The sequence below is a fragment of the Zosterops lateralis genome (assembly GCF_965231275.1).
Source record: "Zosterops lateralis genome assembly, chromosome: 13".
Lineage (NCBI taxonomy): Eukaryota > Metazoa > Chordata > Aves > Passeriformes > Zosteropidae > Zosterops > Zosterops lateralis.
Window position 1 is genome coordinate 13928054 of NC_139773.1, and position 26086 is coordinate 13954139.

At 41.2% G+C, this 26086-nt stretch overlaps 1 protein-coding gene across 12 annotated transcripts in view; it reads right to left on the reverse strand.

Annotated features, from left to right (window-relative positions):
• Positions 1-26086, reverse strand: part of AKAP13 (A-kinase anchoring protein 13) — a 206436-nt gene that overhangs the window by 16060 nt on the left and 164290 nt on the right. For all 12 annotated transcript variants that reach the window (XM_083870764.1, XM_083870765.1, XM_083870767.1 and 9 more), the window contains 15 exons: positions 25748-25925; positions 25045-25153; positions 17948-17990; positions 16746-16851; positions 11757-11928; positions 8571-8638; positions 8003-8069; positions 6681-6816; positions 5633-5745; positions 4928-5074; positions 4087-4337; positions 3344-3469; positions 3121-3238; positions 2351-2599; positions 105-181 (listed from right to left, as the gene is read on the reverse strand). In XM_083870764.1, the coding sequence (XP_083726890.1) occupies positions 105-181; positions 2351-2599; positions 3121-3238; positions 3344-3469; positions 4087-4337; positions 4928-5074; positions 5633-5745; positions 6681-6816; positions 8003-8069; positions 8571-8638; positions 11757-11928; positions 16746-16851; positions 17948-17990; positions 25045-25153; positions 25748-25925 (1960 nt within the window). The remainder of the gene's footprint in view (positions 1-104; positions 182-2350; positions 2600-3120; positions 3239-3343; positions 3470-4086; positions 4338-4927; positions 5075-5632; positions 5746-6680; positions 6817-8002; positions 8070-8570; positions 8639-11756; positions 11929-16745; positions 16852-17947; positions 17991-25044; positions 25154-25747; positions 25926-26086) is intronic.

Here is a 26086-nt window from a genome sequence, read left to right on the forward strand (position 1 = left end):
TTAAGTTGTTTAGCAGGCAATTGCTGGCTTTGCTGCACAACACAACACAACATCACGGGTCTCTCACACAGGAAAATAAGAGGGAAAAAAGGTTGAAGCCTTACCAGTGAGGCAAAGACATACTTCTGGTCCTTCTCCTGAAGGAATACGAGCATGTCAGAGAGGAGAACAGCCTGGACTTCTGCAAAAGAAGAAGCACAGCGGTGCAGTATAACCACACAACCCACCCCAGAGCAGATTTCTTGTAATAACACCAGTGCTGGGGAGCAGCAGGGCTGGTTTTGCAAATCCTGGAAGCAGGATTAACTTCCCAGTTGGCAGGAAGAACAAGGACAGTTCCTGGAGATGCCAGATCAGGTTAGCTCTGAACCAGCTTTGCATTTAGCAGGACACATCAGCACCTGGGCATCCTGCAGGATTTGCTCTCATCCATTGGAGCAGGGGTGCTCCTCTCCAGCCACATGCCCACTACCAGTTAAGACATGGGCATAACAGTGAAAGCCAGAGACATTTATTCAATAGGAGCTCTGTTTTCTCAAACAATCAATATTTCAGCCCTCAAGCAAAATATGTGCACAGGAAGTTTTGGATTTTATGGTTCTCTTGATGAGTGGTTTGCAGGGTGTAAATTATCGTGCAATAACAACATTTGTCAGCTGCAGTTTCTTTCCCAGGAAATACTGACTTCAGGAGCCACCAGTAATTCTGCTCTCAGACAAACACATCTCTGAGGGGAGCCTGCGTGAGACACAGGACCTGGCTTTCTTTCACTGAAGAAGGAAACACAACCTCAAGCCAACAGAGGATTTTAAATCAGTCTTTTCCCAGAGTACACTTAGAGCCTTCCAAGTCTCCTAATAACATATCATAAAGTTGCACAGCAACTACCAAGTGTAATGCCCCACCCAGGCCCCTTGGTACAAAGAGGTTTTGTGTAATGTACTTGGGAAATCTTGTGACAGAAAGGAACCAAACCAAAAACTTAAATCATCCCATGGGTAAATCCTTCCAGTCTGTTTTGGGAAGACAGAATCCATTTCAGATAAAAGAACCACTAAACTTTAAGCAAAGCTGCAAAATGAAATCCAGGCTCTGGGAGGTTTGCAGGAGGTGGCATATGACTGCCTTTTTCTCTGTTCTACACACTTTGCAAGAGGGAAATGCTAAAACCCTTAAACAAAAGCTCTTCCTATAATTTTCGGCACTCCATTTCAAGTACTACAAAATAACCTGAATATGTGAACGATCAGCCCTCTCCCTGGGTCTGCAGCCTGCCTGCAGGACCCACCTTCCCTGGGAGTTTGCACTACGGGCATGTTTGTGCATTTCTATGACTAAGAAATGCAAATGGAGCCTGTGCTTATCACAATTTCACAACAGCAGCAGAGCTTGCTTCATCCACCATCTAAAGGCAGTAATGGTCTCGGGTGCCTAGAAATCATCTGTAAACTTCCTGCTTCCAAAAACCTCAAAATAAATCATACCCCATACGGAATTCCACGTTATCACCACCTCCCTGCACAGCACAGCATCGGGCTCCCAGGCCCCATTCATGCCCACAGACCGTAATTTAATCAGCTCATGCTGCAGGGAGGAAGGGAAACCCAGCCTTCCTGCCAAGCCTGAGGCACAGCCCTGTCTGCTCTTACTGCTACCGTGGTCCCTGCTGAAAGATTCCTTGGGAGATTCAGTGTTTAATGCAGTGGAGAACTTCAGTGCACAGCACCTTAAGAAAACTATTTCTGCCTGATAACACAAAGCAATGCAAGAAAACACTGACCCAACAAGAGGCAGCTGCAGGGACAGCAGAACCTCTCCTGAACAGTCCGTGTCAACAGCTCAAGAGGTTCTGGAGCAACAAATACCTGGGACATTTCCCTGGATCCCAGCACAACTGGGATGGTACTGCTGCTGCAGACCTGCCACAGCCCTCAGAGGGAAGGAAGTTGAGGCTGGGTTCCGGATTTAGCCAGCACAGTTCCTGGAACCACGGCACAGGCATGGAGATCTGACTCCATGCTCTGGGCAACTGCAGCCCCAGTTGTGTCCTCCTGGCCCAGAGCATCCCACAGCAACTCTGTTCCCTGGCTGACACACAGAGGTGTCACTGCCCCCGAGCCCTCAGCAAGCACACAGTCACCAGCAGGAAAAGCAGCTCTGTGTCACTCCAGAACCCACACAAGGAACTGGAAATGCAATGGGGAGTGGGGGTACAGCAGGGGAAAGCTGGTGTCACAATCTGTCAAAGCAGCAGAATAAATCAAGGGTGGAGGCACCAATCTGAGCACTAATCCTACACCCAGAGAGGGTGAGCTGCATCCTTCCACAGCAGAAGGCAGGACACTCTTACCTTTTAACCGGCCAGCTGAGTTTTTTAGTGAAACAGGCCCATCTCGGATGAGTTTCCGATGCCTCAAGTCCTCTCTTGCAAACATCTGGCCGCTCTTCATCCTCATGATGGACTTGCTGTCCGTCCGGCTGTAAATCTCCCCAAGACGCATTTTCTTTTCATAATTGCTGACTTTGCTGTTGACTGCAGCAATCACATCTTTAACGAGGTTTAATGACTGAGTCAAGTCTTCATGTTCCACTTCATTTTCTTTAAAAAAGAAACAGAAACATCTCAATTTGACTTTGTGCAGTCTAAGTCGCCAGTTTTACTTCCTTCCTCATCTCCCAAGTTCCCACATTATAATTTTAATGCTTAAATGAGACATTTTCCCCCTTAAAGAGAGTTTCACAAAACCTTTTACATATATGTAGTGGTTTGGCATGGTTGAGGCTGGAGAATATTCCAATATACTTTGCATATAAGACAGTAGAGATGAAATGCACAAATTAAACACATATTTTAGCCAATACCAGAAAAAGCAAGCTGGGATACTTTGGAGTCTAGGCATGTTGCACCATAATTAACTACAGACAGACTTCTAACAACTAAATCAAGGTACCTAACCAACTAATCCTAAATGGAAGTATGGAATTGAGTTATCTCATTGCAGTGATGTGAGACAACAATGACAGGATTAGCTGGTAAGAAAATCTGCTTCAGCTGTAAAGGATCCAAACTTCACACTGGACAAACAAATACGTGCTTAGAATAGAGGAACTGGTGCCTACCTTTGGTGTACTGCAGTATCCTTTGTAAAAGGACCGGGTACTTTGTGATTCTCTGTGTTACCAACAAGATACATTCAGGAATCCCAAGACGCCTCACCAGGGAGCTGCTCATTTTTTTCTAAGGAACAAAGATGAAAATCTCAGTTCTGCAGCAAAACACTCCTGCAGAGTGAGGAAAGGACACGTTTTTCCCATTGGCTACATCTGTCCTGCCAGGTCCTACCTTGACAAAAGCCTGAAAGCGCTTGTCCTTGGAGTGAAGATCTTTGAAGTAATTGACAGCCTCGTTGTGGTGCCCGCAGAATTTGCCGTATGTTTTCTTCATTCGCTCAGCATTCTCCCCAGAGAACTGCAAAGAATGGGACACACAGCTCCAACCTGCACTCAGCTCCTGGGGTGACAGCCCAGCAGTGCCTGCCAGGCTCTCTGAAGAACTTGATGAAATCATGTTAGTCCAAAGCATGCAAGCAGAGCTCTAGAGAGTAAAGAGCTGATTTGGGGACCTCACTGAGCTCACACCTACAGCAAAATCTGTGACTCCATTCACATGGTTTAAAAGCCAACCACAAAAAAAGTCAAGACAGACAAAAAGAAGACAGAAACTGTGGATAAAGAAAAGTAAAACAGTCCACCCTGGGTTAAACACCAGGTCAGTAACACAGCCAAGAAACACACTGAGCATATTTTGCTGTGAGCTCCTGCTTACACTCCTGTCTGTGGTCAAACTGTTTTGTGCCTGTCAGTGAATGCTTCTCTTTTCCTCAAAATGAACTAAATTAATTTTCAACAGTGGACCTTCCTCTGAAAGAGCAAGAAGTGCTTCAAAAAGCAGAGGCAGAGATTTTTATGTGTGAAGAGTAAAGGTGCCATCAGCTGTGCTTATCTGACGGGCACAAACAGGAGGGAAGGAAAAGCATCTGGCTTCCAGCTGTGTTCTCAGAGCTGCACACATTTTCCAGCACTTACTTGATTCACTAGGATGTCACCTATCCTCCTGATAACAAAGTTCTTTTCACTTTTGTCTGCCAGTGACTCCTTCTTCCTTTCCAGAATCCGCTGGAAAAACTGACTGTGGATGTGCAGCAAGTTTTCCAGGCAGGGAAAGATCTTGTCCACGACCTGCTGATCGTACTGCAGCTCCTTCACCATGGCTGCACTGTACACATCGTTCATGATCTTCAGGGTGCGGACGTGGTGCATTTCTGTCTGCATCAGCTCTGCACAGGATGAGGACAAGAGTTCGTGGGTTACAGCACAAGGAAAAGTTGCCATTAGAAAGCAGCTGGGCTTCTCTAATTGGCTTCAGAAAATTTCATGTCAGGGATTGTAATATCAGTCAAGAGTTTCATGTGTGAGAGAAACAGGGGGGAAGAGGCATCCCACAGCAGAGACTTTTGGATGTTGCTGCTGGGGTCTCAACCTTCAGCCCTGGTATCTTCTTCTTCCTAACACCTCACTGCCAGCCTCCACATACCCCCCTTTGGCCATGCAGGATGGCTCCTGAACCCCTCAGGAAAAGAATTCCTAGTTAGCTGCTTGTGCTGAAACCCAGTTTGAAAGTCATAAGCAGATAAATGAGGAGAGGCAATTTCTGGGTTTTTTTGATGGTCTCTGGATGTGTGAAATGCAGAAAGACACCTCTCACAGAATACATTATGTTTGTAGGAACTTTAGGAATGTGAGTTTGGGTTTTGAGGACATCAAAGCAATGTTACTATTCACTAACTCAACTTTTCCAAATCCATGCATGTGAGTAGATCAAGGAGCTGTTTACAGTGAGTGAAAAGTGAAGGTGCAGATGTCTCACCATAAATCACATCCTGCCGTTTGACAACATCTTTGTATTGCTGCTGTAGGAACTTGCTGTCCACTACTTGGCTCCAGGACTCTGCCTCCAGCAGCTTGGAATCTAATTCCAGATCTCCCATGAGCTGTCCTTCATTCATGTCTGCACCTTCACAAAGCAATGTTAAGTGCCATTAAGATATGGGTAACTTGTCCCATTTGAGATTCCTGTCTAATTATTCAGGTTTAGGCTTTGTCAGTCACTCCACAGACATCACACACATTCTCCTTTACTGACACAAATGCTGACACACCACATAAAGACTAGTTATGGAAAGCACTTTTAAAGGTTATTCCCTAGTTTCCTGTTCACCATTTTCACACAGACCAAATTCTAGCTCAGATAATGTATTCCTAATCTGCCATGTAACGACACTGCAGTTAAATAAAAAACCACAACAGAAGAGGAAATGTTTGTCCCTGAGCTAAATTCCAAGTAACTGAACTACAACTGAAACCTTCTAAATGTTTCTCCATAATTCAATGAGCTAAAGAAATTACTGTGTGGGGCTTTGTTTTAGTTTATCATACTAATATTCTGAGATTAAAATAAATGCACTTTAATTGTCCATTATAAAAGAACACAATTGCTGAAAATGGATTTTCTATTTCTGGAGAGCAGCACTGAGACCTTCCTTCTCCTATAAATGCCACGGAGATCTCTTACCTTCATCAACCAGTGACTCCATGGATTCATTAACCCGGCTGATTTTATGTAAAGAATCTGTTGACTGCGACAGGAATTTCCAAGTGTGTATTAAGCTGTCATCGTTCCCAACTCTGCAGAAAAACAGAACACAGAATATTGTTTATTACAAAAACCCAGCCAAATGTACTTTCGGATAAGCAGAATAAATGCATTTGAAATCTGAATTGAAAAACAAAGCCAGCACTGCACAATTACCTACAGAAATGTGCTTTTATGAGTTGTTTACTAACTACCTAGTGGAGCTCAAGAAGCTGTAAGTGCTACAGTTGTGAGTGACGGTGCTTTCCATAAAGAACCACTCCTGAGGTTTTATAGTTTGGATAACTCCATTCCAGTCATGTCCCATCCTCACTGCCCTTGGAGCAAACAGTGCGAAAAAATGCAACACCAAAGGCTATCCAAGAGTCCTTATCACCAGCTCTGAGAAAGATCAGAAAATGGACTGAAATTAAATTTTCCATGAAGAGGTGGGACATCCAAAATTCCCACAATATGTCAGTCCCCATGAATGCCTCACATGTTGAACTGCTCAATATGCAAGTATGGTAGGAACCATAAATTAAATTTTCTTCTGTTTTTTTTGTATAATGTAGTCTAAAAACAGGAAGACTGCAGCTCTGTGCCCTCACCCTCTTGTTATGGACACAAAAGTTAATACCATACCTCAGCTGCAAATACATGCTTGCACAGTATCTGGCCCAAGGCAAGGGAATTTCTTCCTAGGAGCCCAGAACATCCCTGTGGAGTGGCCTTGAATCTACCAGGCCAACTCAGCTGTGCCTCTGAATTCCTGCCATGGCTAAACTAACTCAGACCCTCAGATGATGCAGAAGACAACTAATGGTATCATAAAGAGCATGGCTATTTCTCTGTTTGTGACCCCTTTTGTACCTTTAACGCAAGTCACAGCACATGAACTTATTTTTAGTGAGATCTGGATTTCTTTACCTCAGCAGCATCAGATAACACACACACACATAGTCAGGTGAGCAGGGAGGAACCTTACCCTGCAATGTTCTGTATGGAGACACTTTTGGAGAGAGCAGTGGGCTGCTGTGACCTCCTGTTGTTGAAGGTGGAGGTGACGGTGCTCTCCTCGGGAGTGAGGATGGCGGAGCGCGGCCGCTCCTTCGGCTGCGAGCCTGGAATGGGAGTGTGGGAGAACAGTCAGCCCATGCAAACACCTTAACCACTGTTAACTGGCATGAGGATGACTTAAAAGGATCCAGACAATGAAATTCACTGCCTTTTCTTTCCAGAGTCATCCCCAGGGGATGTCAGCGGTCAGGAACAGCCATAGGAAGGGAAGATCATCAACCCCTGTACAGAAGTCACTGCACTATGCTTAAAATACCCAGGGGGACCTGCAACTCCAGAAACACCCCTGGGAAACTGAAATTAACTGTTTTGATAATTAATCACGTCACCTCCATTAATCACAATCCACCCTGTTGCCTTTTTATTTCCCTGGGCCCATAGTCATATAAATCCTGCTGTTTCTGGTCTTTGAGATAGATTGCTCTTACCAGTATGTACCACAGACAAATGATAATCCTGATTTCATTATATCATCACATACCTTTAACTAATCTATTCATATTAATTCCAGATTTTTCCTTCTTCAGATGCATTTCTGCTCTCTGGAGCATCACCTCTTAACTTCATGATAAATACCACAGTGATTACAACTGCATTATATAATGTGTGTTTCCATACAAGCTATCATTTCTCTTATCAAAGCTTATCACTGATGCTTATCAAATCATGGCCCTATAAAACCAATCTGGGCTATTTCACACCTGTTCTTTATCCTTGGTCACACTGGGTCACTCTGCAGTGCAGTGTACCTCAGCAAAGTCAGAAACAGTTTTGCAGTATTCCTCCTATTCAAAATTAAACTATTTTCACTACCTCAAAGCCCAAGATTATTTAATTAAAAAAGAAATTGTGTTTTGAATCCTCTCCACTTAACACTCATAGTTGGATTCTTTCCCATGTCAGACACTCATGAACATAAGCTGCATCTTCCAGATGTTGTGACCTTAACAGGTATAGGCATTTAGCAAGCTACAACAGACAAGTGATTTTTCTAAATCTGAGATGATTTTACATTTCCTTAAAGCTACACAGACACAGCAGAAGGGGGTGAACTCTGTACAACTTCAGTACAACTTCAAGTCTCAAATACTGCTTAGCATGCACAGTGGATGCTCTCATCCCTGCTTTGTTAAAAATTTATTTTTCATAATATCAAGTATCGGTTGTTAGAACAATTAAGAACAGCAGACAAAGACCATTCCAAAAGCAGAGAGAAAGAAATTGTCTTACTTTTGTTTCTCATGGTTACTGTGGGTAATGAGGAGGTATCGTGTGCCTGCAGCATCCCTCTCTGTGGCTGAAAGAAAAATGAAATTCACTTTAATTTCTTCCTCCCTTCTCCCAGAAGGTTGTGCCATGTAACTAAAAAAAAAAAAGCTGATTTTTTTCCCGGAGCCTCTCAGTGTATCTGTATTTTTAAATATTTTTTTTATTTTCTCTGAATGAAATGGGCAAAATAACAGATGGAGAAATGTGCAGCAAATATGAAAATGTGAAAGTGATGACAATACTGGAGTGAACTGAAATCATAATTGCACAAACATTATTTAGCTTGGAGAAGCAGGTTCCTTGCATTTGGGCAAGCACAAAATCTGTGTGCTCTTCATATAAACAGTCTGTGTGTTCTTCATATTTAACAGTCTTCATTATGTGAAAGCTTCAGCACCAGGGCTGAAGTTCTTTACAACAAACTGGAAACTTTGTGATGTGGTTGAAAATGTTTTATATATATATATATATATATATATACATACATACATACATATATATATTCAGTAGAGTAGATGAAATCCCTTACCTTCATTTTGACCTTTGCACAAGAAGCAAAATTCTCCTTACAGCCTTTGTGAACAATTGCATTACAGTCTGTAAAAAAAACAAAAACAAACCAAAAAACAACAAATTAAACAAAACTCCACAGAAAACAGGTCAGTTTTTGCTGTTTGTCATCTGAACTGTTAACTTAAACAGCTGAAAATTATAACTTTCAGGCACCATTGTGGTTTACACAAGTAGCTACAAATACTGAGAAATAGAGGCTGCTTTCCAGGATCATTAGCCCTTTGTTCGGTAGTAACATTTCCTCATAGAATTTATCAGGAAATTCTGTTTAAAAATTAATACAAGGTTGAGTTGCCAGGGGTATTAAATTAAAGAAAACAAACAAACAAACAAAAAAAATCCTGATGGCATTATCCCTCTGAAAGTAAGGTGGAAAGCAGAAGCAAGAGACAGAAACCAATTGTAGGGCAAATATTTCTCTGAAAAGACAAATACTGTTCTCATCAAGACAAGGACGATGAGCTCTATAAGACAGGAAGAGGGTGGGGAACTTCATTTACACAAACTCACACATCATGGATAAGATCAACAGCACAGAACCCAAATGCTGCCCTGCTGCAGGGTTACCAGAAAAGGTAACAGGAGCAGGGATCCCTCAAGGGATCTTTGAGGTTGGGATTTCCTGCTGGAAAGTGAAGTTTTGGTCCAAAACCACCACATTCACCAATGCAAACACCATCATTTTTTAACACCACCTGGCACATTATGCTTCGCTGCATATATGCCAGAGCAAAAGCTGGGTGGTTTGGGGTTTTTTTTGGTATTTTAATACCCTGAGTCTGCCCATGATCTCTGCCAGCAGATTTCTGGGAGTCAAAGTTTTCAAAGATGATTAAAACTGCCTTTTTTTTTTTTTTTTTTCCCTGTAAGAACTGAAAATTTGGTTTCAGGCTTTAACTCTTTTGGCAGATGAAAGATCACAGCTCAAGATGAGATTCAGCAGCTTAGAGAAAAATATTTCCACTCATTCATGACAACTCTACCAGAGATAATGAACTGTATTTTACATGTATGTTACATTCTAAGTGTGAAGTTCTGAATTATTTCTTGAAGTAGAGAAAAAAGAAAAAATCTATGTCCAGAATGACAGAATATGCTCACATTTCTAGAAACTCTTACATTTGGCATGACTCAATAAAAGCCAGTAATTGTGATATTTTGACAGAGATAACGTCAAGGATATAGGGTGCTGCTATTCTGACAATGTCTCACAATTTCCGGTGTAAGAGAAGACAGAACAAAGTAACCCAAAAAATTCTTGCAAAACCCACAAGCACTGTAAGAAAAGAAAGAGGAACAGAACCTGCTCCTCTGGTGCATGAACAGAGACAGTGAGACAAATTCAAACCCATGAAATTCACACTCAAGCCTTGAAAGCCTGAATTCAGCTTTTTAGTGTGTACCATTGGGCAAAAAAAAAAAATTGGAATTTTTATGTTAAAAAATCTGGTTGTATGGACTTTATTCCTCCAATTCAGCTCTTCAGCAAGAAGTTGTTCTTCTAACTCCTCTGTGTCACTAGTATTAATAACTAAATCACTTAAATTAAATAACTAAATAACTAACCTTATTTTCTGCATCACTGATCACAAAAAAAGTAAAAAAGACAAGGCAGAAAATTTGGCCACTAAAATTAGGCTTTTTTTGCCTGCTCATTTGTTTTAGCATTGAGTAGATGCTTCAGCAAGCTGGGGGACATCACTGAAAAGATGAGACATTGATTTAAAATATCCAGTGCTTTAAAAAGCATTAGAAGTCATTCATAGGTGAGACAGTGCAGTGGTGGTAGCACCAGCCTACAATAGCACAGGAGTATCAGGAGTATCTGCTGCTGCTTATTCATCATTTCCAAATGATCTGAGGTTGATTTTAAGATGCAGTGGGAGAAAGAACCACTCTGATGTGAGCTCTCAACTTAGACCATCACCAAACATTTTTTAATGACATTCATTTTCTGCCCAGCACAGAAAATTACAGTAATTTTCCACCATACCTTGAAAACAAGGAAAGAACATCTGTGCTAAAACATATGACATTGTTGGGTTATTTTAACTCATTAGCACCTAGAGCATTAAACTGGGATATATTTGATTTTCTACGTGGTTTCAGAAGCTGTTAAGAAATTCAAGTGGGGAAAGGGAGAGGATGCATTTGAGAGTTTGTAATTGTCCATGTTTTACATTTCCCATCAGGCTGACACAGAGTGTGTCTCAGACAAACAACTCTGCTGAAGTCTCTTCCAGGAAACTCAGAAGTGCCATTTGGGATTCAGCTGGCTGCTCCTTCCCCTGCTCACATCTACCAGCAGGAAGAGAAGGCTCCAGCCTGGGAGCAGTTCCCATCGTCGCTTTGACTCATTTCTAAGCTAGTGGAGTCAAGAATTCCTAACAGTGAGGAGAGGAAAGCCTTTTGCACTGAGTTATAGTGGGAAAAAAATGGGTTTTGTCTGCATATTCTATAGCTTTGGGTTGCTGCATGAACCAAGCAGCATTCTGGTCTTGACCACACAAACACTGCTGACCTTATCGAGCTACGGGCTTGAGAAACTGTCTGATAAGAAATGAGAACAAAATCCCCCATCTGTCAGAAACCCTCAGTGAGGTCCTCATCCTGCCTGCCCTGTGCTGCACGTCCTTCACACGCACACAGGTAATTATCATTTGACCTGTGATGCAATTTCTTGTACAAAAAGAGCAGAGGGTCAGTATTTCCTTTGTGTACCATGTGGTTCCAGTGTGGGCTCACCAAAGCAGTATTTCAGAGAACTAAAGCAATACACCACAGATAGGTGAGACTTTTTTTTTTTTCCTCCACTGGAAATAGAAGCCACGATCCAAGCCAGCCACTACATGCAGCAAGTTCTCCTGACTGATAGAGCCCAACGAGGGGTAGAAAACCCCATGGCCTGCTGTGATGGCTGAGCTCAGCTTTAGGAAAGAGATTTCAGGACACCTCCATGCAGCCACGACTCATTTCTGTCCAGTTTCCACAAGGCAACACACTGCTCCATGAATCACTATCTCCAAAGTCTCCCTCCCACCTTACATCCTCTCAAGCAAAAGGAAAATAAAGTGTAAGATTTGCATTTTTCATGCCAGATTCAATGAAAAATAAAAGGAAGGGGGGGGAACCCCCGACTTACTTGCACAGTAGTACGAATCCTTATTGAAAGGTTTCATACAGTGGTAACAGGTTGCTTGGGCTACAACGGAGGTTGCAGTGAAGAGATGTCCATTCAACAATTTCTTATCTTTTTCCTTCTCCTTGGAATCTTTGTCCTTCTCTTTAGTCTTCTCTTTATCTTTCTCTTTTTCCTGCCGAGACAAAATGACCCAAAGGCTTGTCACTGGGCAGAGGTCTCTTCCCTAGTTACAGATTGCTCAGTGTTTGCCTTTGGCAGGGTGAGGGTATTGATTGAGGTACACCTGAACAATGGCCATGTGTCTGCACAGCTCTCCCTTAAAAAAGCCCCTGGGGAAGCGGATTTACAGACTATTGACTCACACAGGTGTCTCACCACTGCAGATGACTGTGAGTCTGTTCTGAAGCCACCTATTTCCTTCTACTTCTGTTTTATACTTACTTGGTTTAATGATTTTACCTCTTTTCTTTTTCTGGGCTCTCATCAGCCTCTTCAGCAGTTTAAATAAACTGTGTTAAATAAAAACACCACATGCAGTGTGCATCAGACTTTCAACACAGATAGTTTTAAGGCCAAACCATAAGGCTCGTGATTTGCAACTGCACTTTTAATGGAGAACACAAGCTCTTCCTCAGTGCTTCTACAGCCTTACTGCCAAAATATTTCCACCTCTGTTTTCCTTCCAACTAGCAACTTTTTCAACAGTTACATGCAACCCCAAGTAACTACATGAAGCTTTTTGGCAAAATGGATCTTCTACAAACTCTCGACCTACAGCACCCACAGAAAGGCTGGGGAACAACAGCAACACCATAAAAGACCCTCTCATCTTCCACAAGCCACGACTCAACCTCTGGGCTACTCAGCTTTGGAAAGAAGACAAGCACAGACAGCTTCTTCAACTTTTAGCAGAGTTTTCGCTTCTTTTCTATCTCTACCTTAGACAGAAAATACTAAATACTAAAAACTTGAAACATTTTTCCCTGCAGCCTTTCATGGATTTGGAATTCTTCCAAACAATTCTTAAAGGAAACTCCACAGAAAAACTCTGAATTTAAATCACAACAGCTTCTAGGCTTTCCATGTACCAACTTACAAAACGCTTATGCTACAAGTCAGCTCCAAGTCTGTACTTTTAACTGTTGGTGCAGATTTCCTGGCATCTGAAAGACAAGCTTAACCAGAAACTGGTAAAGCTTATCAGCTTATCTTTGCATTTTGTTATTTATTTGCCATGTGCCTTTTGCCTAATATTGTTTCAGCCTGAATATCAGGGAGCTGCAGAGCAACTGCCATGAAGTGGCTTAAAGAGGGATGGAGCTCTGCAGCCACTGCAAGAACTGTTGAGCTCTGGATGACACAGACAGAGTGAATAACTCAGCCTAAGGACTCCTCTCCCAACACATCCCAGGCAAAATGCCAGTGCCGGAGTCTCTCCCTGCAAAGTGTCATAAACAGAAAGTCTATTTACTGGCCCCAAACGCTGTTTTGTTCTGCAAATAAGCAAAACTAGGAGTATTACCATATGGAATAATCCTGTCTGAAGCAGAAAACCTGCCAGAGAAAGTCTGCATTGCATCACATCTCCGCCTCCTCTGAGCCATCGGCTTGGCTCACGGCACCCCACAGAAACCTCCACAGCCCCATTTTCCATCCGCTGACCTGCCCATCTTTAACCACATCCAGCCTGGCAGGAAGGATTCAGGAACTAAAACTCCACATTTTAGGCCTGGGCTGATGGTACAAAGTCAATGCCTGGAGTTTTGCTCTACGGCCAAGCCTTGTGAAGCTCCAGGAGAAAAGATTACTCTAAGCTCAAGCCAAATCTTGTGACCCTCATGCTGAAAGGAGATTTCCCATCCTGTACCTTAAACCTACCTGAAGTTCACTGCAAAACCCAGCGCTTCTGAAGACTAATTTTAATTTCAATTAAAGCTCAACAACCCAGGAAAAAACAGGAAATTGGTGCACCACTTTCAAGGAGGAAACAGCAAACTCCAAGCAAGGGCTGCCAGCCACTCCGCTGAAGGACAAGGTCTCACAACGAGATTTTTTTCCAGCTTCTTCTTTTTTTCCTGCGGCAGTTACTGGAACTTTATTTAAAGAAGGACTGTAGAAACAAGACTATTTTTGTGCTTTTGGAGCTGCCAGTGAGATTTGAAGCCCAGCTGTGTGGCTGAACCAATGGCCAGAGCAGATACCACGACAGGCACCGCGGCAGCGCGGCCACGCCGGCGGCAGTGGATCCCTCTCCCCTGGAACCATGCAGCTCTTACCTCCCAGTGCTTAAGTCCCACCAGCTTCACTGTTATCTGAGGTACTTCTGAGAATCTATTCCACTTTATGGACATCTTTCCCCCGGGGCAGGAGAGCTGCTCCCCACCAGGAGCTGCTCCCCACTAGCCCATGGCGATGCCGGAGGCTGCAGCAGGGTCGGGGACGGGAGGCACGGCACGAAGGAGTTGAGCAAAACGGGGAGGGGCAGCATAGTTGCTGACTTCCTTAAAGCTGATTTTTTGTTACTTTGCCATTGCTTTCATCTTGCCCTACCTTAGCTTCAACTGCTAAAAACAACCCCAAACCAATACTAAAAACCAAACCCATACAGGCAGGAAAGGATGTGATTAATATTTTACAAGTTGCGAGTCAATAGAAGACCACCTATTTTAAAGGTAGAGGGGAGTAAATCAAACACTCTGTGATGTTTGGGGTACAGAAAAAGTGAATTTTAACATACCTCAGCGTTGCTAGGTAGTACTTCAGCAAACAAAGTGCTGCAGAAGTTGCCCAGACAGAGAGGTTTTGTGTGTTTGAGCTCCTCCTGCTCTGCAGGTCACATATATTCCTTGTCTCCTAATCCTTTCAAACATTTGCAACTCCTACCCATATACCCTGAAATGCTGCTGCTGGCCCAGCACTACCTTATTACTATGCAAGGCAATGAAAAACAGAAATTACTCATGTTAATTGTTGTAATTTCTCAGAAAGTCTCAATCAAAATGAAAAAAGAAAGGAGAGTTTTTTCCCTGAACTGACAAAGATAGAGACTTTGCAAATATTAATCAGGGCACTCTGCTAATAGCAAGAGATTCACTGATAATCCCAAATAACACCAAGTACATCCCAGGAAGGGGTAAATTCACACCAATTTCTATCAGTATCTCCTCCAGTTAATCTCTGAACACCTCTTTATTTTACAGTGTTTTTTTACATAACACTCCACATTTTCCAAAAGAGCTGTTGCTGTAAGTAGGCTCAGAAACGCTTTATTTTACTTTATTTCATCAGAGAAAACTCAATTTCTGAAGGAGATGAGTAAAACTGAGCCGGAAAGACACTGAAGCCTCCTGGCCTCCTGGGAGCCTAAAACTAACTTCCTCTCTATGTCAAACTTCTTCTTTCAAGGTCTGTTGTTTTGTTGGTTTTGGTTTTAACTCTTACAGGTTTTTCTGTCTGCAACGCTTCGGAGAAATCAGTGTTCCAGAGAATTTTTTGGTCAAATTATTTAAATGTACCAGTAGAGCCTTAAAAATGTACATAATGCAAACATTCTACCATAAGCAGACACGAAATTGTAACTTAAATGATATTTTGGCTTTTACTTAGTTAAAGCATGAGAGTTGATATGAGCTGCAATTTTCTCATGTAGTGCATGTTACAGCTGGGATTTTGGAGCAACTCTTTATCAACATTTTCAGATACAATCATGGAATTAGCGAAATCAAACTGCACTGAGCAAATATCTCAAAGCACTGCTGTTATGTTTTCTGTCCCAACAAGATCTCTTTCCTCTCTCTCCAGTTCTTCCTTTAGAGATTATTCACATTAAGTGCAACAACCAGTTCATGAATTTCCATTCTCACCCACAGTCTGTGCAAAATGCTCCTGAACTTCTCACTGGTGTTTCCACAGAGATTTCTACGTAAACAGATTTATTTTTTCAAGCCTGTACTTTGCAGCAGGGAAGAGCATTGTCTTAAAGCTACTCAGCAGCAGCTCTGAGCCACAGGCACTTGTGGCTATTTTGAAAGACAGATGCATAACAAGAAACTGAGTGTCATCACAGCTCTCAAGGGCTTTCCAAAAATATTTACCAACACATTAACTACACATCACCTAATAAGACTCTAAAGTGCTCTAAGCTTCTGTCAGACAGATGAATCGAGGTGAGATTCAAGCAAAGAAAACCCCAAAAAAGCCAAGAAAATCCCCAAACATATATTAACCTTCAAGGGACAATCTAAAGCAAAAACAGCCTGTTGGTGTGAAGTATTTAGCATTGATGTAATTATTTCTGTAATCAGTAATATTCTCAGGAAATTCAGCTGTGGTGAGCAGGGCATAATTTTCAGCAAATCAAATTCCAGGGTTTCAAGGATGAAAAAATGGGAAAAATATAAATATTGGCCATCACTAAAACCCACTGACTGAGCAACTTCTCCTGCAGTGCAGAGGAACTTTGTGGCAAAAATAAAGAAATGATGAAAAGACAATACAGCCTTCAGCAGCCAGCCCCTTCTTATAGCTCCTGTCCTTGTTTTATTAAACACCTCTCAGCTTCTGTAAAAATTAGACTCATTAATCACTACAAAGCCCTAACTCATGCCAGGGCAAAATTTATTCTCTCTGAGGAAACAAGTGAAATCATAGAATCAAAAAGGCTGGAAGAGACCTTTAAGATCATCCAGTCCAAGTGTTCCACCCAGCACTGTCACTGCAACCCAAATCCAGGAGCACTTGGCCTTATTGAGGCTCATAGAGTTGTCCCTGGGCTCAGTTTTGGGGTGCTAAGATTTCCCATGTAGTCAGTTCCTATCACTATACAGACACCTCTGGCCTTAACGGGGGAAAAAAAAAAAAAAAAAAAAAAAAAAGGAAGGAAGAAAGTAAAAAAAAGTAAAGAAAAGAAAGTGAAGCAAAGCAAAGACTTAAACACAGAACTCATTTCTGCTGCCTATGGGCACTCCACAAATGACATGAAGCACTTACTTTGCTCTTCTTGCTGCTGGACATTTTATTCCTGAGGTAGCTGAAGGTGCGGCTGACTTTTGTTACACCTTTACCAGCGGGGACACTGCTGCTCTCTTCAGATATGCTAAAATAAAAAAACAACATTAAAGTTGCTTTTATTTTATTTTTCTTCTATTCAAAGCATCTATTAAATGGTTCTTTTTAAAGGACAAATGCATTTATTAGCCAATACAGTCTAGGTGCTTTCTGGTGTTTTACCAGAGAACGAAAAGTGAAGACAAAATGTCAATCCACTCATTTTGAAATAAATTTCAAGGAATTCTCCTATCTGTTTTCACAGCATAGCACCCTCTGCTGCTCCCCTTGTCAAATAACCAGGAACCATTAATGCTGTAAAGAACCATTTCACCCAAAGACATCTAATGAACTCTGAAAAGGCAGCAGTGAATGTCTTTAACAGAAACCACACTGTCTGCAAATCCTCCCCTGAGAAATGAGAATACCAATACTAAGTAATAAACCACAGTGGTTATGTATATTAATTTAGGAATTTTTAAAATCCCAGATAATTTTTGCCAGTCTTTACATGCACAAGCTTATGACTTCTTCAGCTATGACAGAAGAATAAGGAAACTATTATTGCATTAAGGATGCATGGTTTGTCAATTCTAAGTATAACACAAACCAAAAGGAGAACAGAAATACAAATTAAATCAAGGAGGAGAAAACAGCAGTGAGCAGAGTTAAAGAGCCTCCCAGTCACAAAATAAAGCCAAAGTTGTCAGTGGCACAGAGTCCTTCCAGTGCCACAAACGTCCCTCCTCCAGGGAAGCACACAGGGAACACTGTGCAACTTGCAAGGATGAAAAGTAACATACAAAAACATGATTGTTTTGGCCTTTCTTATAGAGAATTACCCACAGGGAGAAAGCATTACTTTTAGTGTAACATATAACTCAGGGTAAACAGATAGGTAATAGAATCTGACGTTATTAGCTATGAATAAACAGAGCCTTCTTAAGAGGTGAGACTTAGACTTTCATATTCTGTGATCTAAAATATTCTTCAGCCTTTAGAGATACAGGATTGATTTTCACAACTTCTGATGCCAGCTGAAGTGCACTGGTGCCAGGAAGGCTTTAGGGTGTCTGTGGCAGAGCCCAGTGCAGGAGTCCCCCCAGAAGGGGCAGGATGTCCCCAGGGTCCCCAGGATACTGTACCTCTGCACAGAGGAGCCCATGGAGCCGCCCAACGACTGCGCACCTGCAAGAGATGGGAGGGGAGAGGGGGGACAGGTTAGACTGCAGCCTCAGCCCACTGATTCCCAAAAACATAGTCTGGATATTGGGATGGTTCAAGAGGAAAGGGAAATGTTTTCCAGAAGTGGGTGTTTAGAATAGATTTCACGTGCTGGGGATAAAGCCTGTTCCCTGCATCCTTAGCTGCTCTCAAATTAGATGCTGAAGTGAAAGCCTGTTTAGTATTTTTATCACTCTTCAGCTATTAAGTAAAGACCATGCAACTGTTAAATTTGCTGGTAAATCAGGGTGTCTGAATCACAACTGCCAATTCAATGACAATAGGTATAAATGAGAATCATTCTGAGACAATGCTTTTATTTATACTCCACTAGAAAGGATCCATTGTACAGCACATCCGGGTTTCATGTAGAAAACTTTTCTCCTTGATAAAATTGTACTTCATTTTCCCATCAAAATCCTGAGGCACTTCATAAAGACTGAGGGAAACAAGGGAAGCCTTATTCTGTTTTCCACAAAACGTTACCAGCCTGGGGCTTCGTCACGAAACACTGCTTGAGGAAAGGCTGAATTTCAACACGAAGCTGAAGCCCTGCCAGTGGCACCAACTCTCTTTACACAAGAAACCTGCTTGCACAAGGCATTTGGAGCAGATCTGGGTGCTGACACCATTTACCAGAACCATATAAGAACACAAAAAAATCAGGATGAAATGATCCAGGACAGAGGGCTCACTCTGAAGTAACTGGGCTTGCCAGGACTCAAAAAAACCCTTCATAAAAGTACAGTTTGCAGCTCTATCTGAAGTTCAAGAAGCAGTATGACTGTCACCTTACTAAGCTTGTGCATATATACTGCAAGAAAAACAGCATTTTGGCTCAAATTCTCTTAATGCTAAGGGTGAATGCAAAAGAGCTACTTGCCATTAGAGGCAAAGCTGGCCCTTTACCCAAAAGCAGTAAGAGCATTAGGAAAAACTGTGCATACAATACTAGGCTTTAAATACAGATTTTCTAACCACTGATTCAAGTGCCAACACAGTCTGAGACAGAAATATCATTTCTTCATATTGAGAAACTAAAATGCAGGCATAGCCTGTTACCTAAACCTTGCTTGGAGAGCTGTGTTAATATTTCCCTTGCAAAATCTTTCACCTCATTAATGATTTATCCCAAATACACCAAAGTTAGTAATACTGTAACGTATGAAATGAGGTCTACTATTCAATTTCCAGTAGTGATATTATATTTTTATAATATAAAACTACTCAAGTGACTACTAGGATCACATAAGTTATTTACAGACTCCCAAATCTTTGGTTAAAGCTCCAGTTCCATAACTCTGGTTCCTGTTTCAGTTCTACTTTGCTTTTAATCTGGGTTAGACCTCCCTAGTCTTTCCTTTTTTTTTTTTTTTTTAAGATTCATCAGTTTGACTGGATTTAAGATTCCACAAACCTTTTTGTTTCTTTGCAGTTAACACCAGAAATGTGAACAAACACTGAACCAAGAGCTGCAATAGTTTGATTTTTGTGACTGTTTTTAACTTGAGAAAATACACTGCATTAGAACTACAATTACATATCATTTATCTTTTACTTCAATAGTTGTTCCATCTTAAAAATGGGGGATTCTTGGTGCTGGCAGGCAAAATGGATCCAGGGAAGAATTAAAGTCTGTTTATGATTTCATATTTTAGATTATAATATAACAAAGGATCAACACTGATGCAATCTGTAAATCCCAGAAGATAAGCATGGAAAAAGACACATCTCCTCACCTTCTGGTCTGTTTCTGAAGTAGAACAGAGGAGGGAAAGCTTATTTTTATAATGTTTTTGTTCCCTGTCATGATCAGGAACAAAACTGAAATCTGACTTCAGAACCCACAAAAAATAAGTTTGTTTCAAAAGCCAGAACTGCTACCCCATGTCCAATGAACCTGGGCTAGCAGCTGAAATTTGCTGTGTTTATCTGGACACCTTTTAAGCACCACTCACAAAAATTAATTCATATGGTAGCTGGACTTGAAATAAGTCATCGAGATCTATTATGCAGAAAGCAGTGACTGGACTAGGATGTTGAAACCAGCTTGCAATGCTTTAATGCTGTTAGTAATTAAACTTCCATGGGTCAAGAAATCCAAAGGCTTTATAATAACTGTCCGGCCATCTGAAATCCATGTATTAAATATGTCACCAAACAAACATCAACTAATTCTCCATTTTCTAAAGAAAAAACAGCCATGGAGAGGTTGAGAAGTGGTAACTGAAATGCACATGCAATCTCTGTGCAATCTCACACATCCATCCTCTTATGAGAAATGAACCCTAAAGATGTGAATATAACAAACTGGTCTGGGATTACTCCACGAAAAATGTCCATTGCCAAAGCAGTCTCAGAAAGAGCCGTGGCTAAATAAATCTTTATAAAGTCTCCACAGTATCCTCAAACATGTAAAGAAAACAATATCGTTGTTTGAGACAATATCTGACATTATCTTAAATGATCATCATTAACAGGAGCACTGTTGAGGGAGAGAAGATAAATACTGGCTACTGTGAATGTCCTCTAAAATTGTCATACCCTAAGATGAATATCAGGTATTGGATGCTTAAAACCAAAAATAAATAACAATAGAAGAACCCAAATGTTTAAATGAACAAAACTCACCAAACAAACAAATGAACACCAAAAAGTTTATCTAAGGATATATTTTACTGTGGGGCACCATATAAATGCACAGCTGTGTCTGTGCAGTTCACTTTGTGGAGACCACGAACTGTGAGGTTTGTTAAAAGCAGAAGAAAAGGACAGAACAATGAGGAAGGAGGTTAAATATGGAAGTGGGTATTATCACACCTGTGCACAGGACTTTCCTGAAGGAAGGGACAAACCCACAGTGAATTCCAGGAATGGAAAGGAGGAGGATTGAGATATGTTCAGTGTGGATGGTGTGGAGATTGTTTTAAATTCAGGAAGCAACCAAAATCTATTGGACTGGAGAGCAATTTCCCCCATCCCAGTAAGGACACAAGGAATGTGTCTGGTTTATTTCAACAGTCTAATAAAACATGCTTAAGAAGTAGGAAGCACTTTGAATAATCTTTGGTAAGCCCATTTAAAAAAACAACAGGAGTCTAAGTGACTTTAATTCAATCTTCTGCCTTAGTTGAGCTTCTTTTAGCAATGGAGTTTGCAAGAGGAAAAAAAAACTGCCAGAGAACTCTCACCTGTTTCCCACAGAACTATTCTGATAACAATATCAGGACCTAGATATGAACACCTTGAGGATTTGAGGTCTTTGGCCACAATTTGGGCATTTTGCTTAGTGGGGGAACTGTGAGATTGCTGTGAAGATTTTCAGAATTTAATAATCAGGGCTTCTGTCCATTTCTCTTCCACTGAGCAATACACTCACTGTCACCTATGGAGGGCAAGGATGTACCTCTTCTGCTAACTCCATGCCCTGCAACAAACTCAAGGCAAGTATTTTTGTTTTAGTAAAAAGGTAAAGATTATTTTGCTGCTCAGAGTGGCAGGTGATGATACCTACTACATGGATACATACTAAAAGTAACCAGATAAGACATGATGGTGCTGATGTAGAAGATTTTTTGGATAATAATTCTTTTAATTCTGCTGTCAGTTAGTATTCAGATACAGAACTAAGATAATGCTGTTAGACATCGTGCAATGGAAAACGTAGTTCAGTGTTTGCAAGGTGAACTTCCAGTGTCTGAAGCAGAAAACCAGATCTCCCTGTGTTTCCACCCATTATGGCTGCAATGCACAGAAAATGATTACTTACTATCCAACTCCTCCTCCTCATCACTGGAAGAAGAGCCAATAGAAAAGAGAGTTTTAGACTTAGGAATGAGTGGAGAGATGCTGAAGGAGAAGGAGATTCGTCTCGATGGTCGAGTCCGGCCCTGGGCTGAGAAGTGGGTTAACAGCAGACATTAGAGCATGCTTGAAAATGCATTTAATAATAAAAAGGAGAGGAAAAGCAGCCAAAGCAAACTAAAAGCAAAGCAAAGGAAATGTCTGCAAAGCAGCTGGCTCCAGAAAGGCACAAGAAACAAAGAATTGAGAATGTGCAAATTCCAGAGGGTGCAGGTTTCAGAGGATGCAGGTCTCACTGCACGCACAGCTCCGGGCTCAAGTCTTTCCCTGGTTTTGCTGACATTTTTTAATAGGACCCCTTAGTAAAGAATTATAGGCAGTTATCTTTCCAAACAGAATACAAACAACAAATGGATCTCTGGACAAAGGGCATCAACTTCACTGAAAGAACTGTCATGGACTCAAACTGGAAGAACTCAAGACAGCTGTTTGAAGGTGCTTTCTGCAGTTGACTGATACAGCAAAGCTACCAAATATTAGCAAGGACAATTTATCCTAAACGTTGACTTTATCTACTTGGAGAGGTTCTTGCCACTTCTATGTCTAAAAAAAAATCAACAGTGTTGATAATGTTATGCCTTTCAAAATTTCCAGCTTTAAAAAGGAGACGCTAAAACTTCTCTTCATCCAAAATAAAATGGAAGAAACAAGCGTATCTTCTGCCTTCTTCTAAAATTTAAGAGTCCTTGCTTTAAAGAAACTGCCTAAACATGAGAAAAGCCCCACTAGAGTCTCTTCTGCCCTTGCCTGGAAGATGCCAAACACAGTGCCAAACTCAGCGGTCTGCAATATCAAATATCCCATCATTTATTTTTAAGAGCAGTCCTCACATAGCAGCAACTTTCCAACAATTGTTGTAAGTACATGGTCTCTGAAAAGAGAATTAGGAGCCAGCTAGTCATTCTTCACTGAAACTGGATTCCCAAAGGCCCTATTGCCCAAACCTTCTCTTCATACAAGCACAGGTGGAAACTTCTGAGCTGTGATTGCTGGACACCCATTGCTTACATGGTACATCCCTGTGTCCTCAGGAAAGGTGACTGGGACAGGGCTGAGGAAATCCTGCCCCTGGGACAGGTCTGACCTAAGGGTCCTACTTAAGCACCTCCATTAAACCTCCTGAGCACAGGTATTCAGGTATTTTTGAGTCATTCCATGGATACATCAATTCACTTGCAGAACAGGGAAAACAGGCTAAAGATTTGATCAGTAATAAACTTTCAGGAGAAAGACAAAGCAATTATTTCTCTCTTTGAATAAAACATGTCCTTTCAGCCACATATAATGAGGGGTTTTTGCATGGCTGGTATCATACATCAAAACTGAATTCAGAATATAAAAACACTGTCCAAGGAATAGCCAATGCTATGCAAGCAATGCAAAACAAACTTCCCTGAACACTTCCTGCAGCCATCAGTCACAAATGCCAATTGCCTACAGGCAATTTGACTAAAATATGCACAGTTTTTCAAGTAAGCAGAACAATCCTTGGGGACCCAATGAAAGGCATTTAAATTGAAGAATTCTTAGGAAGACCCATGCATTAGTTTTGTTTAGATTGCCTTTGGAAGGAGCTGTACTAGTGTTCCAGACCTGAAGAACACAATTAGGCAACATGACTTTTTCTTCTGTAGTCTACTGTCTATTTAGACTAAAAGTCAAGATGAACAATAACACTTTACTTTAAATTGAACCACCTTCACCAGCACAGTTCAACTTCCATTTCAGTTCTTTTATTTATAGCAATTCCTGGCTTTGTAACAGTGCTCCACACTGGAAATTTGCTATTCCAAGGCTAAAAGCATTCTTCCAAGCACTCCAGCCAACAGCTCTTGTGACCTCCCTCTATAAAATGCAGAATGATTAACATTGTGAATGGCCACAGCAGCTCTTGAAACATCTGACACATCAGATGGAGTGTGGGCTAGGAACTCAGTCTTGGAAATTGCTCCTCCTTCAGCACATATGACAGTAAACAGTAAAAATAAAAGAAATCCCTCCATATGTTTATTAAGCTGGATTTAGTTTTTTTAAGTTCTTCAGCACAGCATGTTGCTTTCTTCCCATTCAAACACATTTGAAGGGATCAGAGGGTTATTTTTTTCTTTAAACACCTACCACAAAGTTATGCAAGTGGAATAAAGAACTGAACTTGTCCTAGAATTCACTTGCATGTAATTCTGCCCCATTTTGGTTACTGCTGCTGGGGGACACATCCATTAGGCCATGTTCTTATTAATCATGGAATTATCACAATGAAGAATTTAAAATATATCCTACAAAGCACAATCCCTGTGAGCTTCCTTCAGCAAGCCTCTTCCAGGAATAAAACACCCTTCTTTAAGCACCTTGTCGTGCTTTGCAAGGCAGGATCACGTTAATAAAGAGCAAAGATCAGACACCATCACTAAGTGACAAGAGCTAAAATGTCAATAGGGTTTCTGGCTGGCAATGAAAAAAATGAAAACGTGTAACACATCCTAAGCACATCCAGCTGCAGCCTTCTGAATGACTTTTTCAGCTGAAAGAATCAATTCAGCCAAGTTGCAAAATTAAGTGCTTGTTATCGCTTCAATTATGCTAAACTGGAAAATTTTATAGAATCATCTTTTATTATTTTCTTCAGGAATGAAATTCAATAAATTACACCAAATTGCTCCAAAATATTTAACTCAACACGAATAGCAACAAACTTCCTCAAGGAGATCACAACATGGATTCTAAGTTTCCACGTACCAGCTTTAAAAAAAACCTAGATGCAAGGAAATAAGATCTCAAGTGGAATTTACCTGACATCAAAGAAAGGAACTGTGAAAGGATGCAAAATTAGATCTTTTTTTTTTTTTTTTTTTTTTTAGTTAACAAACTCAATAAATCATAGTTTTCATACAGGTAGTCTAATTCAAAAAGAAAAAAGCAACCCACACAAAAGAAGCCCAACAGAAAGAAAACAGCAAGGGATACACTGGGAAGAACAAAACTAAACTGAATGAGTCCTGCCTTTCCAGCCACAGTTCCATGCAGCAGTGAAACATGTACTTCCTGTAATAAGGGAAGCAGGAGCGGGCAGTAGCACATTTTGCTTTGGGAAGGTAGCAAGATATACTCAATTATACAGATGACAGAGTGGATAAGGGAAAACTGGATTACTCACTGTCGAGCACTGGTTTGCTAATTGACATTAGAGACATGGATTTGGTCAGTGGAGATGAAACAGCAGAAGAACAGAAGTTAAATCCTTGTGGCTGCGATGTCTGATGCACCTGCAGAACAGAACAGAACCACACTAAATATGTCAAGAATGACAGAACCATCCCACCTTCAGATCCCAGTTCAGCGCCCATGTTTACTGCAACTGCCACTTTGAAACAGTGAAACAGTGCACAGGTGAAATGCAACATTTTGTTTTGTCCTTTAAGTGTCAGACAACTAATTATGCAACAGAGAGATGATGGGTGCTTGATTTTCTTGCAAGACATTACAAAACAGATATTGTTAAAACTCTTATTGTCAAAATTTCCATTGATGGCCATGGAAATTGTTGTTATGACTCCAACTCCACAGCAGAAGTAGACTGTGGTTCAACTTGGCAAAAAAAATCTGATGCCTAGCAGTGTGTTCCCCAAAAATGCCATTTCTTTAAGCAAGAGAAGACACAAGAGTTGTGTTGCCACACAGAAAGAAATAGAAAATTTAAAACAGCTGGAGATTCCTCCATATTGAAGACGGAAAAATTTTAATACTATGTAGATGTACATATAAGGTGGAAGCCTTTGTAAGACTGTTACTTGGGAAAACGACTTCCAAAATTTGATGTAGCATTTCCCAGACATCTGACAGTACTTGGACAGCTTTACCTGGTGGTTGTAGTCTATGATTTCTCCTTGCTCGAGTTCCTCACTGAGCAGGACCAAGGACTGATTGCTGGCAAGTGGACTCCTCCTGAGGTCTTTGGAGCTCAGAGAAGAAGCCTCCAGGTTTGTTGAGGGCTTCTTGCTCTCACCAGAGTCCCCAGCAAGGCCTTCTAGGCTGTAACTAAAGAGAAAGCACAGAGATCAGATGCTGCCAAACCCTTAGGGACCCGTGTCTCTCAGCACAGAGCACCTGCAAACATAAAACACACAGCAGGCACTGAAGTGTGCAGGAAAATGCAGGTGTTACTCCTCAGCATGTTCTTTTTTCTTCAGAGCAAATAG